The sequence below is a fragment of the Haliotis cracherodii genome, unplaced genomic scaffold (genome assembly GCF_022045235.1).
Source record: "Haliotis cracherodii isolate W230 unplaced genomic scaffold, xgHalCrac1.p SCAF_3, whole genome shotgun sequence".
NCBI classification, from domain to species: Eukaryota; Metazoa; Mollusca; class Gastropoda; order Lepetellida; family Haliotidae; genus Haliotis; species Haliotis cracherodii.
Window position 1 is genome coordinate 56,971,100 of NW_027266286.1, and position 27,036 is coordinate 56,998,135.

General features: G+C 37.5%; 1 protein-coding gene across 3 annotated transcripts; it reads left to right on the forward strand.

Moving 5' to 3' along the window:
• Positions 1 to 1,979: 1,979 nt before the first annotated feature.
• LOC139474242 (protein lin-28 homolog) lies at positions 1,980 to 25,915 on the forward strand. Of its 3 annotated transcripts, none has more exons than XM_071257168.1 (4): positions 1,980 to 2,228; positions 6,040 to 6,143; positions 20,690 to 20,862; positions 24,720 to 25,915. In XM_071257168.1, exons 1-4 carry the CDS (start codon positions 2,219 to 2,221, stop codon positions 24,979 to 24,981), a joined length of 549 nt encoding a protein of 182 aa, XP_071113269.1. In that variant the 5' UTR covers positions 1,980 to 2,218; the 3' UTR covers positions 24,982 to 25,915. The 3 variants fall into 3 exon arrangements, with proteins under 3 accessions (XP_071113269.1, XP_071113268.1, XP_071113267.1); XM_071257167.1 differs by lacking the exon at positions 1,980 to 2,228 and adding an exon at positions 3,292 to 3,636; XM_071257166.1 differs by lacking the exon at positions 1,980 to 2,228 and adding an exon at positions 3,899 to 4,003.
• Positions 25,916 to 27,036: the final 1,121 nt, after the last annotated feature.

Genomic DNA, 27,036 nt, shown 5'->3' on the forward strand with positions numbered 1-27,036 from the left:
ACTGACATCTTGTTATCTCATACTCATTCTAAGATTTCAAAGGGTTGTTACAATTTGAAGTCACAGTTCTTACTGTATGGTGACAGTCACATATTGTGATCACATTCTCATTCTAATATTTCAAAGGGCTGTCACAATTGATCACACAGTTATCACTTTATGGTGACATTGACATAATGTGATCATATTCCTATTATAATATTTTAAAGGGTTGTCACAAGGTTTACATAGTTCTCACCGAACGATCAACGAGCTTTCAATAGGTAATCGTATTTTGTCATTCTGTGATACCTACGTTCTCATACGATCGCCATACGGTTATCAAGTTGGGATAACATATCATTTAGTGACCAAATAGTTTTGAATCGGTGGCACTACTTACAGGCTTCATGGGCTTTGTTACAATATAAATTTATGATTAAACTGAAACAAAGTTTTCTTTCAGTTGCCACAGGATTGATCTGAATATACAGGTCAAATATTCATTAGTTATCAAGTAATCCTGGAGTGAAGCGAAGCCTATTATCAAAACAAACAGTATATATAGTTTAATAAAATAAAAAAGAGATAAAATTATAATAAGGAGGTCTTATGAGTTGCCTTTCACCACAGCTCTGTCTCAGAATATATTTTTTTTTAATCATGTCAGAGGATTGTCACATATTATTCCATCAACGTTTATATTGCTTTCAGCACTGTTATGTACGAGACAATTTATTAGCGAGCGTCTGTTTAATCGATTACAGCCCAAAATATAAGATCGATGAACAAACAACTTACCTGTCGTTGGCGATTGTACCATGCTATTGTTTTCGTTCCAACACTAAAACTCGGAACACACTATTCATAATTATACTATTTGTGCCCTGTATTCACCTTGTGTGTGTGCTGCAGTTGTGTGGCAATGATGTCTTCTTGACATGCCTTGCTTTCTCTGATTACCTTTAGATACACCACGTCTAGCTGCCTTGGAATCTATACATTATTGATTGTGTCTGTAGTAGGTACATGTCTATCTGACCTCATTTCCTTGGCCCTGTAGGGGCCACCCTGTCCCCAAACACCTTTGCCGCCCCATATAATCACTGGTGCGCTACCGCGATTATCTCGAACATTAACGTCCGTATAACACAGGGAATTATACACTTTTATGAGTTGTACAGACCACGGAATTAGAAAGTGGTGCTATTTATAGCGTGTGCACATGTAGTCTTGCAGAGCGTTGTAAGGGGAGTGGATATATGTGTGGCATGGATTCATAGTGTCCATTTCTGACCAGCCATAAGATATTTGATTGACGGGTCACGTGATAGCTGATGGTCAGGTGGGTGGAGTCAAGGAGTGGACAATGCTTGATGGGCTGGCTGTGACGGGGACCTCCCCGGGCAGGAATCTGTACACAATATTGATACAGGGTTGTGTTTGGGCTCCGATCAATATGCAGCAAACACGCGTGACATGAACCAGACCCTTCTTCAATAGTTTACTTATACAAATGATGGTTGTTTTTAACTATAGCGGTGATGGCTCACGGGCGGTATGTGAATATCCACCCTGTGAATCAACCTTGAACTGCCCGTTCAGTTCTGTATATGATAGCAATGGCATCACGTTAACCACTGCACTTTAAAGAATCGCAGAGGCTGCTGAATTATGTCACTGACAACTCTTTTCTCTACTGAGCACGCCATTGTGTTTTACATATGTAACCTGTGGACTTGCTATTTATACTAGCATACAGGATGCCGGACCCACCTAGTCCCTCCCACAACGTCCAGCCCAGCTTCTCGCCCCCTCCCCTTGATCGTACGCGGGCTATAAATACTCTACACACATTCGTTTCTGGGGCACATCTCACGGAAAGGTTGTTGGGGTGTGTTTTAGGAGTGAAAGACTTGAAAATTTAGCCTCTATTTCCTTGAAATATTCACAACACGTGGTCAACCCGGTGAAATGGATTCCAAACTGTGACAGGGAAAGCTGCATTCTGATTGGTGGTTAGCTGGCGGATAAATTGTGAACTATTTGTAATTAGTACAATGAGCGAATAATTGGGGGTCACGTGTTGAAAGGCTAACTGAGTAACCGATGGCCCTCCGACGAAATGAGGATTATTCTAAGAGATAGGATTCGCTTAGGAGAGTAGCAGGCGGACGGTCGGTCGACCGGTCAGGCTAGCTACGAGTTGGAATCAGACTGACAGCTGAGAGGGACTACCATGGCCTCAGGTACGGTAACAGTATTTTACATATCTCATTCAGCTTTCACGTGACCCTCGTGGTCAAGATTTAGCCCCTGCTAAGCCACTGGGAACGTGTCATGCCTCTGCTACCCTTTCTCTGTACCCTCACTTACCACCCACACAAAATGGGGTCAGCCCTACCCCTCGCGCTTTCAGAATGGGCGCATTTTTTTGCTAATACGTTCTTTGTTGAGTGTGTGGTCCCTATTCTACTATGGTCAATGGACCTTGCTTCAATCACAGATATGCATTAGTGTCCGTGGTCACTCGTGGCCTTGGACACGGGAGTGGATAAAGAAGAGAGAAGTTGACACACTTTCGGTTGAAGCTGATAGTCTCGCGGCATGACAAGTCGGCCTGCGAGCCCTCGCCTGTGCGCTCGCCCTCCCATAACCCGCTCTATTTACAAGTGTTTTGTAGAAAATTTGAAGAATGCGATTACGACACAAAAAAGCAAATAGTAGCACTGTAGTGACATGTCTTTTTTCTGTCGATGCTTGCAGTATTTGCAGGATCGGTACACTGATACTGCATAGTCTTAATTATGTTTGTTATTTTGTCACTCGCGTGTACCATTGACAAGACTTTTCTGTTCGCATCTGATAACGTTAGTCTGACCTCTTTTCTTCTCGAGGCCGGATACGGGCATTAGGGGTAAGGGATGGAGAAAGAGCACCAACTGATCCTCAAGGCTGGGTTAAGACCCAGAAATGGGGTAGGAAGACGACAGACAGCCCCCCTACACTACCCTATCGCCGGCTCCGCTCTCTCGGCGATCAGCTGATTGAGCTTGCTTCGCTCTACCTACCGGAGTGAAACCACCCATGTGATCGGGAAATGGGGTCACGGGGGACCACCAGTACTACAACAATCACGGTATTGGGGTCAACATTGATCTATTGATTGAAACGGATTATCGGTGATTGATTGATTTTTGTTTGCTATAAATAAAACTGTTAGATTATTTCACCAATCAGAATGTTTTTGCCCTCGACTCGCAATGCATGCGATTTTCATAATAAGGCAGGGCTGTGAGAGGGTTTGCGAGGCGGTCACATGAACATTGTTAGTTGTGCCAGGTGATCGTAGGTGAAATGATGAGTTAAGGTTAGCATTGATAGGTCCGCGTCCCCGCTCCCTCCCTCCTACCTCCGTCTGTCATCGACTTACGCGGATCTCATGGCGCTTCGTTCGAAAAAGCTAGCATTCCATATCCTATGGCCTCGGTCAAGCAGCGAGTGACGGTGATCCTGCGCTCAGTCGGAGTCGAGGAGGTGGACAGTGGTCATCACAACGTGGACACAGCCAGCTTCTATGTGGCAGCAACCGACTCAAGGGAGAGATCTGAGAATCGGGGGGAAATCAGCTGATGGCGTCGTGCTCACCTCACCAAGGTAGTCAATCCTCCATGTTTCTAATGGCGTTCGCCGGCTAACCCCGGACACACTAGGGGGAAGGGATAAAAGCAAGGGATAAGCATGTCATGGGAGGGTTGTTGGGACACTCACAGAGTTGTGGTCATGCCTGAGTGACCGATGGTCAGACCTAGGGGACTGGGAGTTTGCGAGGGCGCTGCGTAGTTTAGGGAAGCACGCTTCCGCTCAATGTAAGTGCGCACTGGCCGTCATGTCCATATTGCAGTGAGCGAGAGATGCGAGTAGTCGGCGGCCAGAGGTGAGGGAAGGAGTGCCCGTCCATTTCATCTCTGTGGCCCGGACATGGCCAGCTGGCTGACCAGTGGAGATCCTGGACACCAGCAAGGTGAGCTCAGTCGACCAGTGAGGTACAACCAGGCTTACACAGGCCGGTAGCCGCGCATGGATATTGCGCGCTGGCTTGGTGGGGTCAATGACTCCTCGGACAAGTGCGTGTGTATGGTAATGGTCGGTGGAAAACCCCTGGTAGGATCTGTTGCATAACATCAAGACACCGGGTGTCTGTCTCTGTACCTCTTTATAACCATATTACATTGTAAATGAGTGTGCATTTCCAGCCAAACGCTCATGTATAATGCGAATCTTACCAAATATTGATTTTTTCCCATTTTATACTCTCGTGGAATGCACTACCATTGTGGATTTTTTGTGAAAACAAAAGTGTGTGTCAGTATTTTTCTGCATCCGAATTCCTTCCCATGCCTCAAGACCTTCCTGCTCGTTGTGGTAGATGTTGGCAATGTCGTGTTTACATCGTGTTGTCAAGGCCATCTCCCAGTGTCTGTCGTCAAACTTTGCCCAATATTCCAATTCTAGCCTTACAACTTGGTGCTTGTATCCATCGTACAAGGCTATGGTAGAACCTCAGGCACAGCTTGGTTGGGCAGGAGAAAATAGGTCGCTTACTCCAGGGTATAGTTTCCCTGCGTCTACTAGCTGGTTTTATCATGTACCTCTTGTTCATCGTTTTTTATGCCTCCCTTTCCCGGTGTTACTCCTACAACCTTGCTCTAAACATGGCCCCACACTGAGGATACTGTCAGCATTAATGCTGACTTTGCACAAATAGATAACTATTACGTCAAATAATTCAAAACTAATTTCATTGTGCCGAATTTTGACATTTGAGCATTTATCTTGAACAAGAATGATGTTAGTAAGAGACGAAAGTTGGCATTTTAAGTTTAAAAATATGTTTACTTTTTCAGATGTACATACTTTGATAACAAATTTATGTTCAGCTCTAAGCTTTAAAAGGAGTGGGTATGTGATTAATATAATAGCTGATTAGAACTGTTTTGACGTTTATGTAGGAAAATATGAAAATATGCAACATAAAATATGTATGTACATGAGAGCACATCAAAATCATTTGTATTTCACCTGTATGTGAAATTTTCACAACAGACAATATTATTACCTCATTTTTCTGAGAATATATAATGTTGCAATACTCATGGAAACATCTGCAGGAGTTCCCTGTATCTATCTATTAAATAATTGTAACTTCAGGCACACCTGTGCACTGTTACAGTGATGTTTAAGATTTGTTTTATGATTATTAGATTACGGTTCGAAATATATCACCTTTTGAAACACAGATAATGTTTGTTTCAGTAAAACTAATTTATTTAGATAATTCTGTACATAGTCAACACTTGTGAATGCTTAAAGAGGAGTAGTAATGATTTATTGGCACTGTCTTATATTAAGAGGATATATTGATAGTCAAGGTACATGTCAAAAGTTGAAATGACTTGCAACATTCCTTTTTGTAAAGGCCACAAACATTTAACACATCAACTAAAATAGTCTAATACTGTTGTGTATGCATATGTCTTGTTAAAATGTCTATTAATGTCAAATTAAAAGACACGCAATCGTGTGTAAATTGCATAGTATTTGGATGTCACATCTGAAGTTGCCAGATATATTTTGCAACTCTTCTTGCATACAGTATGAACATTTATATGTTTTACAGGTCATTTAATATGACATGCACTGCACACCTTGTTATGTTATTTGTTTCTATAACCACAAACCACATTAATATGTTTTTCAATGGTTTTTACATGAATGGTATCCACATGTATACTTTATACCAGTATAGGCTGTATAATTCATCCATATCAATCATGTAACATCTCCTGCCATTTGAACACATATGTGGACATTTTAGATAAACACCATTATGATTATTTAACAGATGTAACCTCATGTTATCAAGTATTAGGTAATGATCAAGTACAACATTTACTCCCACCCAGAAGACAAGTTTGTAAAGAGTTCTCAAAGCAAACATCGAAATGTAAATGTTTCTGTAAATATATTTGTGTTTAAAGATGTGCACTACTTTTTCAGGCGGAGGAGGCCGGAGAAGAGGCATGTGTAAATGGTTCAACGTGGCCAAAGGATGGGGCTTCGTGACCCCAGATGATGGAGGGCAGGATGTATTCGTACACCAGGTAGGAATACACATTTTTACTTATGCTGATTCCTCACCATATCAAGTGCAAACAGAAGCCGAAATTTGAGTTATGTGACCTTAGCCTTTTCACTCAGTCACCCCTCCTTGTGTTCAATACCTGTAATCAAACAATAGTCAGCTTCAGCAGGATATTGCATGAAATGTATATTATATCACAAGCAAATAATTAATCGTTGCTAAACTGTGATGTTTATATGTGGTGTATACTGGGCTATCAACAATTATTCAAATGTTCACATCCTAGCATAGGTATACCGTATATCAATGTCATAACATAAGATTTAAGATAATGTTTATCGTTCCCTGCATTATTTATATATATGTATATGCATGCACATGCATATTGTCAACCTCCTGACAGTATATCTTGCTATATGCTTGTAACTACATGTCAAATCCAGTTTACCCTTCACTATCACTTCACATATCAAATAACAAGCCAGATTCATGTTCAAAAGTAGTTACTTTAAACATTACTTACATCTCATGTCTGTATTAAAACAAATAAATCACGACATATTTCAACATTAACGTCACCATAAAGAATACCAATAGATATACAAAGAGAATGTTAAAAATAAATATGTGCAGCAGAAAAGATGCATCATTGATTAATATTTCAGGAAAAAGCTAAGTGTTAATCATAAGTATATTTTCATACTGTTTGTAAAGCTCTTCTGAAGCATAATTCTATGTAAACGAAACCGTTTCGTAAAACCAAATCCATCCTCTGCAGGAGTGTTTGACATAGCATACAAGCTTGTTATTTATGTATGCACCAGTGAAGGCATATCCTATTTATGTTGCTATTACTATCCTCGATGGGCTTTGTGCATGTAAACGTAGCTCCTACGTATATACATCTTGTTGGGATACTGGGAAGCGAGCTTGATGCAGGTATTCTTTTAAGTCTCGTAATATGACTTATCCATTTTGGAAGGTTAACTCTACACCTTACCATCATGATCATTACCATATATCAATAATCAACTCACTACAGTGATATATTTGCCAATATATTCCTATAAGAAGTCCCATATAATGATATAAGTATGCATTCACTTGTACTTTTTATTTACATTTTTGCTTTAAAACACACACACACACACACACACACACACACACACACACACACACACACACACACACACACACACACACACACACACCACACCACACACACACACACACACACACACACACTTTTCTGAAAGATATATAATAATAAATGAAAGTCAGTAAAATGTATTCTAATATATTGCACAAATGATACTTCACACTATTACTGATATACTAAATATATCAATATATAAAACGTCCACGCCAGAGAATAACCAGTCTCGATTATTTGTCGAAACAGATTTCATTAGGAGTAAAGGGCGAAAATAGCGATGGAATTTATATGAATGGATAATTGAAAATCAGTAATGAAAGGTGTAAACGTGTCCTGTCCTACTGATAGGCTTCGTTCTCATGATTGTACGTGTATTACATAAATTCATAATATGTAATCTTCCCTTTGTTATTAATTTGAAAAACGCTCTATGTTTGCTTACCAGGTATAAATACATATTGGGTATACTATCATAAACAAGAAATATTAGGTAATTATGCTTCTTATTAACATCAAGTTTAAATTGTTTTACCTCAGGATTATAAGTGAGGTGAGGTGAGGTGAAATGGGGTTTAACGTCGCGTCCAAGATTATTGCACTTATATAGCGACGAGCTCAGGATTATAAATTTATATGGGGACAACTATGAACTATGAGTATATCGTTTGAAAGGTGATATAGATAGCCGTACATACTGGTTATAGACGTAATAGCAAAACCTTCTCCACATATGACATATTAAATGAATTGTATAATACTCACATATGACTCTCATTGTTACAAGTATTATAAATATATACGCCTTTCAAAGGATAAGAAATGGTATATCAAAATCTCCATGACCGTGTTTTCCATGAAAATGGTATTTAATAAGCTGCCACTAATACTAATCAATATCCATATAACGAATTCTACTTGGGCAGAAATCAATTCCAGCTTGATGATTCTCTATTAAGTGCATCATATGTATGTATAAGATATATAGTCCTGACGTTGCGATGTAGAAACTGGTAACAAAGACTAGGAAGCGGAGACTTGGGGAACACAACGAAATAGGGGAGTTAGTGGATGGATAAAAGAGAGGCCTATCGAATATCTACTTGAATGTGACAAGCAAGAACATATATTATTGCCAAAGAGCATACAAAGCAAGGTCTTATTTCCTGTCACTAACTCTCGGATATGGAGGAGTATATCTTGTATAATCCTGAAGAAAGTGTCATATTCGACTTCTTATATGCTATTTCTAAGTGTTAACTGGACTAGGTATACTATTGATGACCATGTGCATGCAATGGTCTATGCGGTCATTTAAGTTATACTCATGATTTATCATTACTTTAGTTAGATATTTGTCAGAATGCTGAATATAACAAAACATGTTTGTATTATCTAACAAGTTGGTAAGATGCAGGGTGCCCTAGTACTTACAATGCCAATAACCACAGAGAACCGTAAGGACTGTTTATGTCTTCAAACAGATATTAAAGTAAACATTTCAGTGTCAGGAAATATTCAAAGGGTTGTAATATGTACTAGAAATAATATTTGCCATAACTAAGTTGAATATACTAATTCAATAACATCTAATATTAATTATTTATCCCCTTTGACCACCCGATGCCTAATCTCATTAACGCATCCTTAATTTACAAAGTTATGCCTTCCTGATTGGTACGATGCTTTGTTTAGTTACATGGTAGTTTATATTTCTAATATTATTGACATTATCAAAAATGCAAGTGCTCGAAGTAATGTAAGTAACAGGTTTACAATAAACCTTTCCAATACATTACACAGTATGTGCATGTCTTTCTTTCCGCTAAGACCAACGTCATAGAAACACAGTTGAACCTCTAGGTAGTTGTTAATCCTGTTTAAGATCGAATTTGGCGCACACTAATGACAGCTTTATGAGTTTCATGTTTGATGTCACACGGAGAAAATCTGTGAGAAAATGTAATACATAATAAATGTGCTGCCACAATGATTTACTAGTACAATGACTGCCGCTGTTTCTCCAACATTGTGGATGCTGAAAATTAGGTCAATGGTGTTGCTGCAAATTCAGTATTCCGTTTGACGTTTAGTGGCTGCCGGTGATCGAAGATTATGTTCTTAATGACTCCTACTGCTGCTACAATTTACTGATATATTTCCTTCAGGTTAAAAAGAATCCATTTTCGTATAACATAACCAGTTGTGTAATCAAAAATGAATTATGCCATCATCAGATCTGATTACCCCAAAGCTATGCAAGGTCATGGAGTATACAACATACATACACCACACAGAAGCTACACATTATTTTTGCATGACAGTTGGTTAGACCAAGACATATCCCATTCGCATGCTTCTAATTAGATCTACGAAACACGATAGGTACAGGTGCGATATCAATAGCGGTAACGTTAATAATTATTTATCATAGCTACATTTGGCCGATATTTGTTCTTTGGTTCCTGATACAACGAACCAGCAAGGGAGTGGAGGGGACTGGATCTCTAGTTACTAGTTCCTGAAGAGAGACAGATATTGACCAAGGTGAAGGTCGGCCAGCAGCGGGTCGCAGTTCCCGGTGTTTCAACAGTGATTGATCAAAATGGACATATCTTCTCAACCTCCTGTCCCATCCTTACAGTGTGTTCTTTGATACATGTTATTCTAGTGTCGTGATGGTCACCTTGTCTTAAGATGTTAACAGCATAGGATGTTGGAATATTGCTTCTTCGATTGTTGTCAGTGTAATAATTGATTACCATTAAAGATTGTATGTCAGAACGCTCTGTACAGGTACCACTTTCTTTCCAGTGGCATGAAATGAGGCTTTTGCAAATTTGATTCTTCAAAGACTTGCATGACCATATACTTATCTAATATTTAAATCAAATTATAAGACAATTGTTCACTATGTTGATGTACACGATGTGTGTATTAAAACGGGGTATGTTTTGTTTAAGATATTATAAATAATGTTATTAGTCAGCTGTTTCCAAGTTTTAATGAAATGATGTGACTGACCTGTAATATCTTTCTTTCAACAGCCATGTCAACATGATACACCATGTTTGAAAATAGTTAAAATGCCTTGGAGTTTAACTAATTGCTCTCTAGATAGAGGATATACCGAATAAACTCTTTGATTTGTTCAAATACTTGTAAAAGCCTATATATTAGAGCAATACATGTACGTGAATGAATGTATGAATTCGATTATTTCATAATCAATTTGAAACAACCTTGAAACAATGCTTTTGGTTAGGCTATCAGAACCCAGGTGTCCTGCCATAATGTGTTATCGGTGTGTTCTGTGTTCATTTGCAAAAGACGTTTATATTCTTCTCTTTTGTAATAAGAAACACCCTCCATGGTACTTGTTCATAGAGTAAGCTTTGTAACTAGTACGTGCATTTCGCTCGTTATTGTCAACACAACGGATGAGGGATCTATATAAGTTGTCAATTATTGGGCATTTGCAGATCAAAACCATTGTATGGGTTGTATGTACTTAATATCCTTTATCAACTCATCGTTGAACGCATGTAGAATTGATAAATGTTGTTAGTTAGTGATTACTTGTTCATAAACCGTCAGGCAAGAACTGAACGAATGAATGGAGACTTTAACCAAGAAATGTAGACTTGATAAATGGCTTATGGATGGCGTTTTAATACTTTGACGTAAAGGAAGGTGAAGGATAAAAATAATGATTTGGAGCCTAACAAACAGTCTACACCAGGCTAGGTCTTTTACTAACAGTTGGTGCATGACCTTGGTCGCTTGGTAGGCACAGGGTGTTTTGTTGGGCAGAGAGGGTCTCCCAGACTTTCAAAGGGCGAGGGATCCCTGCTCTTGTTAGTCGGCGTCATGTTATCCCTCGCTCTAGGAGATAAAGGGAGGAGGGGTGGCGAGGTGGCGCTGTTTCCCGGGTCAGAGGTCGCGTCAATCACTCTTCCACTCCTTGGAATACATAAATGCCTAAAATGGTTCAAATAAACTACATGAGAAATCTTTGCTTTAGCGACATGGGGGCTCTTGTTCCAGTTATGGTCTAGAATAGGTGCAAAGGAGACATTAATGAATGTTTTCGGGAATACCCAGCGTCCAGTTGCAAATGTATCCAAGAAACGCAATGACATTTATATATTTGTTAATATAACCCTTCTGCTTCCTATGGAGACCTTATTAACCGGAGACAAGGTTAAAATGAAAAGTTGGCAAATGTATGGTGTAAAACAATGTCAAATGTTGGAACAAGTTGCGTTTTGAAGATCATAGTGTATGTACAATGTATGATGTTTACTAATAAACCATGTTAAAGACTTTGCAATTTTCCCCAGTACTTTTTGTTGCTGCTTGAGCATCTGCTCAACGCAATCATATTATATATGTTCAAGCAATATACATTTACACGTTCCATTTGTCCAGCTATGACAAAGTATGATAATGATGATGATGATGATGATGATGATGATGAATGCCATGAAGAAAACACGAAGAAGGCATATTCTCTACAGCAGATCTTCTCCACATCTTTGTGTGGGTGTCAGTGAAATGATGACTCAATCGGAAAAGCTGTCAGACAGAACGTTAGAATAATCTTAGGCAATGTACACGTCACCTAAACACATAGAGCCGTTCTGTTGACACTTCTATTTTCGTTATCCTTGTCTTTGTTTTCAATACGTTTTTCGTTTCGTTTCCGTTATAAGACAGTATTTAAGCGCGCCATTTTCTTTCATGTGTCCATATAAGGATATATCAGATGTTGGAGAAGTAGTATTAAGTATGCGATTCACTGTCAGTTCTCCCTCAAAAGGAAGGCAGCTATTTCACCAAACATGACGGGGAGATGTCGATGAATCTCGAAGGACTCGAAGGCATGTCTTCCAAACATGCAGGACTAATAATTTCAGAAATTAAAGAACACTATTTTAACAAAAAAAGCTTGATAAACACGATAAGAGCACCAGTGAAGTGAAATCTGAATAAATATGAATACAGTTACCTTAGAAGTACTTTAAGAAACAAACCGAGATAAAAAAGGAAATAGATAGTGTCTCTCTCCACAGAAGAGAACGAGAGGAAAAGTAGCATTGCCCCTGACGCGCTCAAAGGTATATAACACTGTCACACAATCTCAAAGGCAGCCATACCCACAAAATAGATATACTCCACAACTAAAATATGATTAGAAACATATGGACAGCTGTGTCACAAAGTGAGGACAAGGTTCAATTACAATAAGGAGTGTTGTCTCACAACAGTTAAGGTAAGGTGAAACAGACGACTGGCAGCAGATGTAATGAAGAATAAAAGGTGATTACGTATAGAGTGAAATGTCTGATAGAGGAAATATGGAATGTGGATGTCAACCCCCCCACCCCCCCCCACCCCCATATGGTGGTCAACACCCCCTCATCCCCAGACCCACCCCCACCCCCACCCCCCAGTAAAGCTGACAATTGCCTTTTACGTAGGGGGGATAATTGCCACTAACAAGAACAAGGATATTTATGTACCAAAACAAGGATAGTTGTCTCCCCAGAATATGAAGGATACAGGTTTCCCAAATATACAGCTGTCACTTATCTCCTCAAGCAAGAAGGAAAGTTGTCCCCCAGAAATCAGATGAGTGGATATCCAAAATAGATGGATTGTTATATCTATAAAATAAGAAGGATAGTTATCTCTCAAAACAAGAAGAATAGATATCTTCCAAAATTGGAGTGGTAGTTGCATTCCAAAACAATGAGGAAAGTTGTATCTCAAATAAGGAGGTTGTATGTCCTGTCAAAGTGCAATCGTCTCCTTATTCCGGAAAGGTATATGTCCCCTAGGAGAAGCATAATAACCTCATTATTGCAGAGGTTAAACCTGAGTTCCATCTCCGCTGGCCAGGTTTATGATTGTCTACCTTATCAAGGCATTCTTGCAAAAAAAAGAACACACCTCCTCAAACTAGAAAGATCGTTGTTTCCTAAATTTGGAAGTACAATGGACTCCTTAAACTAGAGATTTGGTAAACGTATCACTTGTCAACAATGTTGAAAAGACACTTCCACAAACAAGAAGGATATTGGCCTTCCAAAAACAAGTAAAATAAAACTGATTGCAGTCTCTCTATCCAGGATATAATTGCCTTGTGGTGTTAAATGGATAGGTATATTCCGAACTAACCAGGATAATTGTCAGTTGAATGATGTTGACTTTTTACACGATGGTCACTTTAGGGACAATATGTACCGTAAATACTTTGGTTACGATTTTAAGGACATATTGGCAAATACGTTATATCAAGTAGATATTTTCTTACCATTATTGTTTGAAATGAAGATCGTTTACTTGGTAAATATCTACTTGATATAACATATGTAAGAAGTGTCTGTAACTTCTTAAATGGCCTTGTAAATACCAAAATGCAACGAAAACGTATATATACAAATTCCCTCCACAAATACACAGTAGTTGGATACAAGTTGTAAAGATATCATGCAATACTGCCTTCATCTTCACATTAGTGTAACTGGGGCTAGGAAATCAATTTTAGTAAATCACTTATATATGTATATCTGAAAATAACGTGACTATGTCTAATCTCTAACAAATGCTAATGCTATTTTAATATTAAATGAAGTGTATATAATTAATGCTAGAATATTGCTATTCCAAGTTTCATGTTATACCAATGCTGAAGCATCGTTATACTAAGTTTCAAGTTATGCTCAAGTAGGGTTTGCGAATATCATGACAGTACCATCTCAACAAATATATGTAATTTGATTATGATATTAAAAGGCACTATACTTCTTCGGTATGTTGCCAAACTTCATTGTAGCTTTTGATTAGTAATTAGTGGCCGGTGTGACGTTGTAATTTGAGCAAATATAAACTATCAGACAGATATACAACATACAACTTGAATTTTGACATACACGAAACAGATTTTGGGTGACGTTTGTCTCTACTTAAAATGTTTCAATAACGTCGTCTTTGGAAGTATTTGTTGCTCGAATGTTTCGGGAACACCTACTGTCATCGATGAATTTCAGTGGTCCATTCTTATACATGTCACCACTATTTTGCTGCCTTTTACGCGCATTGAAAACTGTTTGTCAGATAAAGGAGACTCATTGTTCTCTGGCATTTACTTTTTATATTTACGTCTAGCATAACGGAACGAACTGTATATTTTCATGAGGAGTATGTTACTTGTCTGGAACACAAAAAGAAAGTGTTTTGAATTATATTCAAAACCAGATTTCATGGCCCGTTCTTGTTTTGTTGTCGTGACCCCTCTATGACCCCGGGTCATGTGACAGCAGGGGTCGAGACCGGTGTTTCATGGGTCAAGTCTTTGTACAGTTCAGGTCGTTTAAATACCTGAATTCGTGTAGTAAAAATCAACTACACACAACGTAACGATGCGGATGTTAGGACCACAAAACGTGTAAGTCGATCAAATCAATTCTGCTTTCTATTTACAGTTTCGACATTTATAAGCTTGAGTTAACCTTTTGGTTTTATATATAGTCACTACCAAAAACCTGTCGTTGATTTATTAACTGTTCATTCTTGTGTTATAAAAAAAACTATGTTTAGTTTTAATAATAATATAGGCCTTAAATGCGTATTCACACTTGTCAATAATGGAAATATCCTTATTCATTTAGTATTGTACTATTTATGATTTGAACAAAATGACAATATGTATCTGATTGCATTTACATTATTGCTGAAAAATGATTATATTCAAATTTGACTATTCATACCTGTACTTTCTGCATCTATAAAGTAAAGTTATGATCTATTGCGTTCACACAAAGCATGTGTAACAAAATCAAAAGAGAAAGTACTCATTATTGTAAATGCCATGAAAAATCTAATGTAATGTGTCTCGTGAATAGTGTATGAATGTCTGGAATCGTGAAACCTAATACCAGTCTGTCTATTAAAAAAATGTTTAATCGGATAATCTAGATATAGTCTACCAGCTTTGGTTGTTTTGGACACATATCACTAAAAAAGGATATAATGCTGAATAGTATATATTGCTACATAAAGATCCATATTAGGGGCAGTAGGTGAAATAACCAGGTGCATTTCAAAGGCAGGGCTTGAATCATGTAAGGATGATACAATGTGTTCCCAAACTTTGTACTTTGATGTTCTCCTTAGTTACTAAAGGTGTCAACATAACTCCTACCTGACTAAAGGATAAGATATATGGATGAACAACGTCTTTATTACAATTAGGACTTATCGCTATTTCCTTACCTTGTAGTCCAACTTCTAGATGCCTCTCAAAGAAGTCTTCTACTAAAATTTCGCCTTTGTGTGGGTTGTATTAGACTCAAAATTTTGAGGATCTAAACGGAATTAACGTTAGATATTAATATTTCACTGATATTCCTGAGATATATTTTTGTCATAATATTGTTCCGAACACGGTACATTAGTATATGATCCTATTCACATTATGATCAGATAGTAGCATATGTAACATTAAACATACACCAGGGCCAAATATCCCACTATAACCAGATGGGCAGGCTTGAGATTATTGATTAGATTCGCCTCTGTGACGTCAAAGGTAGAATGTTTGAAAATGACATTGTTTGGCAAGGCGTGTTTGAAATTGGCGCTCGTAGTATGCATCAGTATATTTATATTTGAAACGCAGAGCTATATGACGCCAGCAGTTATTATTATTGTATTACCTCGCTTATAAAAATACTGCTGTTTTCCAACAGAAATCTTGATACCTTAACTCACAGTACGTAAATACAATATTCAATTTTCTTTAACCATTTATGCCAATACCAGAACATGACTTATGTTTGGTGGGAATCTCAAATCACGCATTTTCAAATGATTATGAGTATGTACATTAGTGTTAATATTTCATAAAGGTTCTTGTTGAATTTGTAATGTATTGTAATTGTAAATGGAAAATAGAAATACCTCTGCAAGCATTATGGAATTGATTACCTGGTTTGGTAACAATCGATAGTCATCTGCCTTCTTTATTGTGTCCATCATTATCTCATAGAAAATATAACCATTCTAAGTCAAAGCTAAGGCGATAAGATGTAAATGACAACTTAAAACCATCCTCAGTATTCAATATTGCATAGGATTAACAAAATGTCTGTTGATTATGGAACAAATGCCATTTTACCTGACGGCTGTGATTGACAAAGGGAGATATATAGTCTATACACTGATGACAAATTGCTCCTTCCACTGTTGTATTTGTTCACCGCTGTGGAGCGAACCAGAACATGTTCATCAACCATTCACATTACAGGAGATTGGTCAAGCTACTTACTGTAGCGTGGTCAGGGAACTAGGTCAGTGGGTAATACTGGCCTTTATTCAAAGACGAAACTATAGTGTATCTAGCGCACCATTTTATCAACTACTCAGTAATTATCACCCATATTTGGCCAAAGTGAATAGCGTCAAATTGCTTTTGAGAGATTCAATATTTCTTTTTGCGTAGGTTGAACATTCCATGCAAGCTGGTACGATCTACATATAAGGATGGAACGTTAAATATGCAGCTCTATTTGAACAATGTTCCCAATTATACTAAGTTGATGCTCTTTAAGGTTTAGATTCAACATTATTGATCATCTGTAATGAATATGGTTATAGTATATCAAAGAACATATGTCATGTATTTATTGGTAAATCAATACGTGTGACAAACATTCCAGGTATATAAATGTATATATATTAATCGTTTGAGAAGCAATGTTAACAAATGGGTCGAACATCCCATCAGTTGCTCTAACCCATTAACGAAATGACTATCAAGGCTAGGTTTCTAATAGCAACGGGGTGGTCATTTGACGTGCATATATTATTCGAGATTGCACGATTTCTCTCCCCTTAGAAGTGTCCGTTAGGGGGCGTCGTGTAAACGAATGTAAAATTTCTTACAGACACTCTGAAAACGCGAGACAATTTTCATTACAATTTGCGTTGATAAGATATGGCTATGTTAAACCTATGATATATACGTATACTTTTGGCTGCGCCAGGATAACGTTATATTTGATAGCAGAAACCGTTCGCCATCATATTAGGAATGTCCTCATAAGTACATCATGTGATTCCTAGATATATTTATAGATATTAAATCAGATAATAATAACATTATTGAAAAAAGCAAACATATCACTTTACATCATACTCAAGCTACATGTAGCTCATTTTGTGTCTTCAAGAAAAGGTATTTTTCATTTCACCAAGCTACTCCTCATATCCTAAAACTGCAGCTTATGAATCTCACTATGAACATGTATGTTTGTGATTATAATATGACGAATATTTCACATTCCTCCACATAATTCTGTCACCACAGTTCTTACAGCTCATCCGTTTCTATGAGCTAACGGGACCATAAGAACGTTTTATAGGACAGATACACATTCACCTGATAGTTTTATTTTATTCTGTGTAAATGAAAAAAATATACATGCTGAATCCATTCGGGATTTTAATTGTTTAACGGCTAGTTAGTTGTGTATATTTATTGTTGTAGTGAAGATAATTTCTTATGTTGCACAATAAACAGCTCTGGCTTAATGCGTCCATACAGGGAACATGCAACACACATGTTCTTCAGCCAATAATCATTATAATCTGTTATTTCTTCGACCACCGAAGCAGCGTGTGTATTGTATTCAGTCATCATATATCATTATATAATATCTTTACCTTGGTTGAGGCCTAATTTAATCGTTATATAATTCAACATGTTTTCGTTTCAAGCAGTAGTTTTGGAAATGTAATTTTTATGTCATTGAGTTATCATGGAAAATAAATCTTTCTTTTCTTGGTATAACGCATATTACTTTAAACACAATATTAAAAGAAAATATATTTGATAAATAAAATATGGTTAACACGACATGTATGTCATCGAGATATACACAATCATATCTTGATCACACAATGTGCTCTAAATATCCGAATCGATGAATATCTACCTATCGGTCTTTTGTTATTGACGAGTCGAAAACACCAGAGATCAGAGATCGAATACGCCAGGAGAAGTGATATCCCTACGCGACTGTCTGGAAAATGTCTTGCCCAGAACAGCTCAGTCAATCAAATGTATAGACTCTCTTTGACATCGGTTTTATTCGACCATTCAATCTGCAAACCTCCGTCCAATTTTGCTACCCGTATATGCCTGTAAGCAGGCTTATGATAATATTTATTTGGGTGTTCGTGATGACCAAATGAAGACTTATCTTCAGGTTGGAGGCGACGACACTAAGCAGTTATAAATAGTTCGGCTACTGGGCCTCAGCAGTGCGGACGAGTGTTGCCAAGGGGACCATTTAAAGCTAAATTCTACTTTCAAGAAATCAGGAAATATAAATGTATCTGTTCATTACAAGCATTATTTGCATATAACATTGAGCATATGTAGCGGAGATAATTTGCATTTGCTGAGGGTTGTCTGTGGGTTTTCAATTTTGACAAAGAATAAAACATAATTCTTATGATTCTTAAGCATTTCTAATAACGGATGTGTCCGTACAACGATACAGACTACGAACCAAGTAGAATAAGAAGCTCATATATGAAGTGCAAATACTTAAATAAATAAAAAAGGAACCATCCATTTCAACATGATTTGATATTAGTCATTTTTAATTGTTTAAGTTAAGACTAAAAAAAACCCCATGAAAAACGACTGGATATTTGTAGATTCGTTTTTGACGTATTTAAATAAAGCTACAAAACCATTTGCATTTTCATAAAAAGTCTCTGCTAAAAGCAGAGTCCATTGTACTATTTCGACTTGTAAAATTTATACTACGCCGACTATATCATAAAAATGTGTAGGAAATGTGAAGATTTGGAATAAGAAATATGAATAAATAGTTTGGTATAAGCCTTGGTGACATGATAATACTTTTTTCGTTTACTTTCAAAATACGAATTATTTTTAGCAAACATTTTTATGCAGCTTTATGAATATGCGAATGTGTGTAATAATATAAAATAAGAAAGAACTATGATACACGAGCAAGTTTGAAGCCATACTTTATATTCATTCAGCATTAGCATTTGATTTCTTTTGTCATCCCAGTATATTTAATTATATAAATTGTATATTATTCACAAACAATAGCTTGTATGATTAGAACAATGCCAACAATTGTAAATAAAAATTATGAAATGAATAAAGTCAAGCATAACCTGAGGTTGTATCATTGAAATGATAAATAACAATAATTGTAATAACTACATTGTAAATAATCTTCATTCCAAATGTCAAGACATTTATCAAGAATTCATTAGTATTTCCTCATATATCCAACAGCAACTTAAGAACATACAGATTGGTCGGGTCATCAATAAATATTGATAATTATCTTACTCACGAAAAAACCCAAAGCTCCATGCTCACCATAAACCATAAATTTAAAAAAATTAAACTGGCTTATATACAAAAGAACCATTCAGAAGACCACATGTTATGTCTTAGGGGATGAGCAACACTATGCAATGTCCTGTGTCAAATGTTATCAAGAGAGAATCGCAATTTCCAAACAATCTTCAATCATGATCGAGTATTTGGTGCACAAAAGGAACACAATTCTTTATAGTTCTTATCAATAGTTACCAGGAAACAATTCCCCAAATATGTTATCATATCTACAATTATAAATAAAGTTCCTATGACAGTCCAAAAATATTGCTCAATTCTCCTATTGTTTCCGAACAATTATAATATATTACATTTGTTTTTAAATTACGTAATTAAAACGTACCTCCTTTTTCTCTGGGACATATCTGTATGTTTTGTATTTACTGTGCATATGTATCTTATCTTATCTTATGCGATAATAACAAATTATGTTTTAACGTTCGCCGAATCATATTTCTTCTTCAAGTGTTGGTATGTTAATAATTTCAAAATATTCGTTTTCCATTTTATCAAACTGATTTACTATTCTATTGAAAACCGTGCCATATATATTCCTTACAATGAAACAAGGCTATTCCAGAACTGGACGTAAAATAATTTCCGAAAATTCTGAATGCTCAGAACGCACACCTACGATGTACACATGTGGTCTCTATGTACATCTTCCTTATGTTCTATAGCTACGGCAGCTCATTAATGATATGCTCATTAAACTGTTTAAATTAAAACTATTGTTTTATAATATTCAACGTTCTATTCGAGAAATAGAATAAATATCTACTTGCATACCAAAACATAAATATGTCTAAAGGGTAAAAAGAGACGCGACGCAACTTCGTAAATAAAATCTCCAAGAAATTGCATTCATTTCACCCGAGACATACCATTTGAAATGTATTCTTGCTTGCAGTGAAAGGATCGTATAATAATTTTAGTATGTACTTGTTTACAGTCGGTCATTAAGAAGTGTGGATTTCGGAGCCTGGGGGAAGGTGAGGTCGTCGAGTTCGACAGCAAACCCTCAGACAAGGGAATGGAAGCTACCCTTGTGTGCGGCCCCGGGGGTACGGAGTGTCGGGGTAGTGACAGAAGGCCCCAATCAAGGAGGAAATTCAGGAAAATCAGGTAATAATGGAAATAATTATTGGAAAGTTTATATATATGTCGACAATATTGAATAAAATAAACAACGAAAAATGGAGCGACATCAAATATCTGGAATCTCAAAATTTATTTTCCTTTTTGTCCAACTAAACTTGTAATTTAATATTTTTTTCTGTATGTTAAATGACATCATTATTGTATCTGTTTGTACTTCGGTCTTTGATAGCCAAATATATGTCTAACGCAAGTACCAGAATACGGACTGTCATAAATTCATTATTTTGGTTAAATTGTGAATTCTCTTTAACGGTCTTATATTCTTATAAATATTTCGTGATTTCAACATCCCAAACGCGAACCATTATACATTGACGTGTGTTATTATATTGGTAATGTTTTACGTGTGACACTATAACACTTTTGAAGCGTGGAAACATATAAAACATATATTTGTGATAAGTATGAACACGTACAAGCTGATGTTGATTTCCGATCTATTCTGAAAATTAATAGTAGTCAATTTTAGACATGTTATTCACGATCAATTCGTGTTTTGCTGTAATTATATGTTACTTGGTCAGAAATATGATTATTACAGGTGATTAAAAACAGAAAGGTTTCTAATAAAAAAAGATGTAGTTAATGACAAATATGTATTGTTACAATTCCTTGTGCCTATGGTGAGCGTAAATTATAATTTCATAATTCTTCTTTTTAACGAGAAAAGTGCAAATGAGTGTAATATCACTAATAAAAATTAGTGGAATTACACGAAAACGTATTCTATAAAATATAATCATATCATGATTTTCCGGTATGTCTTTATTTGTATTTATAACACGAATAAATAAAACTTCAGACCACCTATGACACTATCATTTGTAACGATTCCTATGAGTAATTTAAGATTCACTATAACTCTCTCTGTCAAACAATCAGCGGAAAGATGCGGGGTATCTGATAGGATTGTTTGGAGAATGTTAATGTCAGTATGTTCTACAAGAGGGAATAAGTCACCTCATATCTATGTATATTCAAGATGGCACACCCAGCATGTGTATCGACGTCCATAATATGATTATGAGGCACCGTCCGTATACATAGTACATTTGGGTAATGTTCGCAGTACACGTTTGTAAGCAAGGCATGTTTTCTTCAGTCTCGTGCTTTGAAATAAGGAGAATTTGATTTTAATTATTGTCATGCTGCAATGCACATAAACACAACATGCAAATCCCCTGAACCTGGTACAGTAAGTGTTACCCCAGATATCTATTGATGTACGATGTATGCATTTAAGGCTTGCATCAATTTTGGATATAATATAATCGAAATATTCTAATCGTGAAAACCAATATACGCGAAATGATTGCTCAAATCCCAAGAACATTAAGATGTCAACATCTTTTCAATGCATGTTGTCCAAAAAAACTCGTTAGAAAAGTTCCACTAATTTAGTTTAATTGTCATAGCGTACACACTTCCTGAAAACAGAGTATCATCTCTGAACAACCACCATATCCTTTTTACAAGAAACTTGCAGGAAGATCGATATAGACTAACATCTACAGCGGCAGCACCCGCGACCTTTCACCTTCACCTTGAAAACGTGACCTCTAGCTGCTGCAAGATGTCGGTGTATCTCATCCCACACAAAGAGCTGCTGACCGCTGGCTAAGCTCCACCCACTGGCCAGTGAATGTAGGTCACCGGGAGACGATATTGACTAGCTTGTGTTGTTATGGTATCGGTCAAGCCCAGTCCAGCGGTCAATGCTGCACGGTGTGTTCAGTAATGACTTGTTCCTGAAAGATGTGTTTGACGATAATTGTATGAACGAATCTGGAAATATATGTTGCGGCGTTAAATAATTGATAAATAGCTCAACGTAAGTTTTAAATTGGTAGTTGCAATTTAAATGAGCCTACTTTTGCTTACCTTTCTTTTTATTGTATTCACTTTTTTCCTCCCAAACGTACAATATTTTGCTTTTGGGATGGTATAAGGAAGTAACAACCAATAAGAGCTAGTTGGTACGCGAGAACTTACCACAATGAACACAATAGTACTGCCCAACAGGTGACGGAGCTAACACATAACAAGGTTATATTATCTAACCCCCGCCCTCGATCTATATACTAATAGATAAATAGATACGGAAAGTACAGATGGTCATTTTCACCATAAATGTCTCTGATCGATACTGATAATGGGATCTGTTCAATTAATTGCAACAGTTTGGCATCATTTGTGCCATGGTCCCTTCTGAAAGCCGTAAAAGTAAAAGCTTAATGAGCTGACATCAAAAGGCTGCCGATTTGAAATCGTTTCTAATGATATTCTTCTCATCAGAGGTATTAGTAATAAGAAGACTATACGTTGTTATGACTATAGCTATTCCTGTCTTGTGTAGAATACCTTTGGTGTTTCTACCTGTTGTATGTTGGTAAATAGCATAGATGTTAATCTAAAGGTTACCTTTGTCTATTAGAAAAGTGTTGTTGAAATACTGTCAAAATCATATGCTGACAAGCTACGAATCTATAAAACCCTTGAGATAAGACGCAAATTGTCTGAGGTTTGAGTGTTGAACCACAGTTTCTGTTTGGCTGGTTCGGCTCTGGCTTCGCCACTGCTGCTATCGATTTATGCTAATACGAGCAAGTGTCTATTTATAGCTACGGAAGATGTAAAAACGGTTTTATGCAATTTCTTATGATTGCGTAATACAGAAAGCATCTGATTTGTATGTATGCTATTAAGTGTAATTAGTGACCCGCGCCTGATTTCTGATACTAATATACCCGGAAGATTTTGATGAATATGCTTTGATAATTAACGATACACACATTCGCGCGCGTACGCACACGCGCACATAATATGTATCATAATGAAATACACAAAATAATCTACGCACAACAGTGGTTTGTACTAAAATTGATGGTCTATGCATGATGCAAGGTCCACTAATGTCATCTCAGACTAGTGTTATCTAGATACTGTGGTGTACCGGAAAATGATGATTGAATGTACACTTGACAAACGGTTCCATTCGAGTAAATGCCAAGGCTATTTTAACATAACGTTGGAAGAAACAGCAGAAATATATCGTATTACACATGTGATTGATTTCAATAGCCACACATGTCATCAAGGTACAAGCCATTAATGCTTGAATGATTAATATCATAGTTAATACGCTAGTCATTAGTACCATTACCATTTCGTTAATCGACCTTCAAGATGTATCGATTTGAACGTCACGCGGTATTCTGATATTATATTCTTGACTCTTTGGGAAAGACGGTCAGCGCATAGAAATGGCCAGATATTATTCACTTATAAATATAAGAAGAAGAGCCCTTTGTAGATAATACCCCTTCTTGTACAGTGTGGACTGTCATTTAGAGAAACTGTTTTGTGTAAATGTCGAAGATTGATTATCCCTTTAGGGTGGTAAAGTAAGTTTGTTCTTACTTTTGTCACATTGAAGTTAAAGGTTTGATGGGACTTGGTCCTATGATAGCACTGTCACATCAATCTGAAAACCCAGACTTCACAGTGTTGCGTTCTGTGTTGTTTTAATCTTGTCAAATTAAGATGTCAGTATTCGTAATTTGGACTTGTTTGTCAGTGCTGCTTTGGGTGACTACATCAACAACCTTTTAACATTTATGCAGTCTGCAGACCGAAGGTATTTATGTCAAAGATTAAGGAATAAAAAACACTACTTGCACAGGACCATGTTCATGCTTGCAATAGGAAAGGGTCACGTGGGAATGTGTGCAGATATTGATTGGTGGGCATGTCAGAGGAATATACTGATATGAGAATGTGTTGATTTTTTTAGTTTTAATTGTTAATACTTTCTGTTTTAGATGCTACAACTGTGGCGAAATAAGCAACCATATTGCTGCTAAGTGCCCATGCGGCCCCCTGACGAAACGCTGCTATAACTGCCGTTCTGAAGACCACCTCGTGGCCGACTGTCCACATCAACAGCAGCAACAACAACAACAGTCCCACGTCTTTACCTCACCTACCACCTTAGGCAGGAAGGGACGCAACGGAAACAGCAACGGGAATGGCTACGACAGTGGCGACCCGTCCATGGGAATGCCCCAGATCGGTCCAGTATGACGTCATACGGCGTCACTAGGCAACGTTGATCAGAAGAGGACAAGGGCGGGTTTTGAATTGTCGCCCCTGTTTGTTACTAGAAACAAACTTGTTACGCTGTAGTGAAATACGAACGATTTGACTGTCAGTGTATGACATATATGCCGCCATATTTGCTCCAAACCACGTTATGCTGATCTCAGTAGAGGCCACGTGCTGACGTGATTCCACGTGATTGTTGTGGTGCTATGTTGCAGGATATGGCCAGACTGACAAGCCCTTGTCACCTCTCATAGATTGGCGTCCATATTTAAGTTGTGGATACCCGAGCGAGCTCGAGTGTGAGTCTCGTGTCAGTTACATTCTCCTGATGTTCGTCGTTAGATGTGAGATGTGTTGAAGCCAGTAGTACATTAGATATGTCATGGGACAAGTACACCTTGCTCCCTAACACATGGATATTATCAAGCCAAAGAAATATACAAGTTTATTGTGGAAAGTAAAGATACCCCTAGCAACATATGAAGCTGTATATGCTGTCACGGAAACAGTAGTGAACGTGACGACGTCATGGCGACGTGATGCCGTCACGTCGCCAGCACGAAGTCGTCGTAAGTGGACAGAGAGTTGTGCAGAGTTCACCTCCAAGCTAACTGTGGACACATCGGCGTAGGACTCGGGTATCCGACCAGTGAACAGTGATGTCACCTGTGACGTCATGCCCAAGGCATTCAGTGACGTATCAGCTACCTCAAACAGCCACTCGCTAGGGGGGTTGTCAAAACCTGAGCACAAGAGAGTATGGCTCGCTGGACCAAGTGGGGGATGGAGGGAAGAGGGGTTAAAAGAGGGGAGGAGAAGGGAAAGGAGGTCGGTGAGCGGGTGGGTGTGCACAGATTTACTCCATCATCTATCTACCTCACTGCCCAGATTCAGGTATCTAAAGATGCTGTCTCACTTGAACGCTCGCTGAATCAGTATTCCATTATGAATACATGGTAGTCGTGGCACCATGGCTGTCTCTAGGCGTCGTGCGATATAGATTTGACTTCAGTATCTAGATTCATGCTTCATTTCTGTTTTAAACATTTCGTTTTTCTACGTTTATTCGGTACACTTTGTGGAATGATTGTGCAATATTTCAAAATCATGTTAAATGTTTCCCCAGGACTGTTCATCCTCATTCTATGAATGAGTACCTAGATATGCAGGAACCTGATTATCAAAATGGTACTCAATATCAAACGTGAGACAGCGTCTTTACTATATATTATTTTTGCGGAGGTACGTTTTTTTCTAGATGTAAATTGTACAACATTTATGTTGGGACATGTTAAATTTTATTTTGTTGATGATTTTGTATTGCGTGACGTCATCTTTGGTGGAGTCGTTGATTTTTCAAAGATTTGTCTCCTAGTCATTCTGGTACTTGTGAGTTGTCGCCCTTTGTTTCTCATGCGCCGTCGAGAATAATACGTGTAGGTCCATATACCACTGATAATCAAAATAACGCAAATCAATAGGGATCTAGGCCCGAAAAGGGATCCTTGGGCTGAGACTAATGTAATCCGAATACTCTAACATGGACATACATTAGTCTTAGAACTTCGACCGCTTTGTGCAAGCGAGGCCTGATTTGGTGAAAATTTACAAAATGGCGGCGTATGTGAAAGAATGGAAGATGACACGCTGGCCGGATCCACAGCTACGTATGCCAATGGTGAAGAAAGGGAGTCGATAACCAGAGTAGAATTTCACACTGTCATATTTATGAGAAACGAACGACATCGATATTTTCTAAACACAATCGAAGAGTTACTGGCAGCACAGACGTGGGATGTGAACCCACAATTTTATGGTTTAGGAGGCATGCCCAGTAAACACGCCGGGCATGCGCAATCATATCAAACTTTACAGCCGAGGCCGGTGAATTGTAATCCTATTTTTATACATTTAACTTATATCTTAATCTGTCCTTAAGTCCTTGAACAACAACTGAGAGAAATTTGTTGCAAAATGGTTGTTTCAATATTTCGTATTTCTCGAATGAAAACGGTAACAGGAGTACAATGTTTT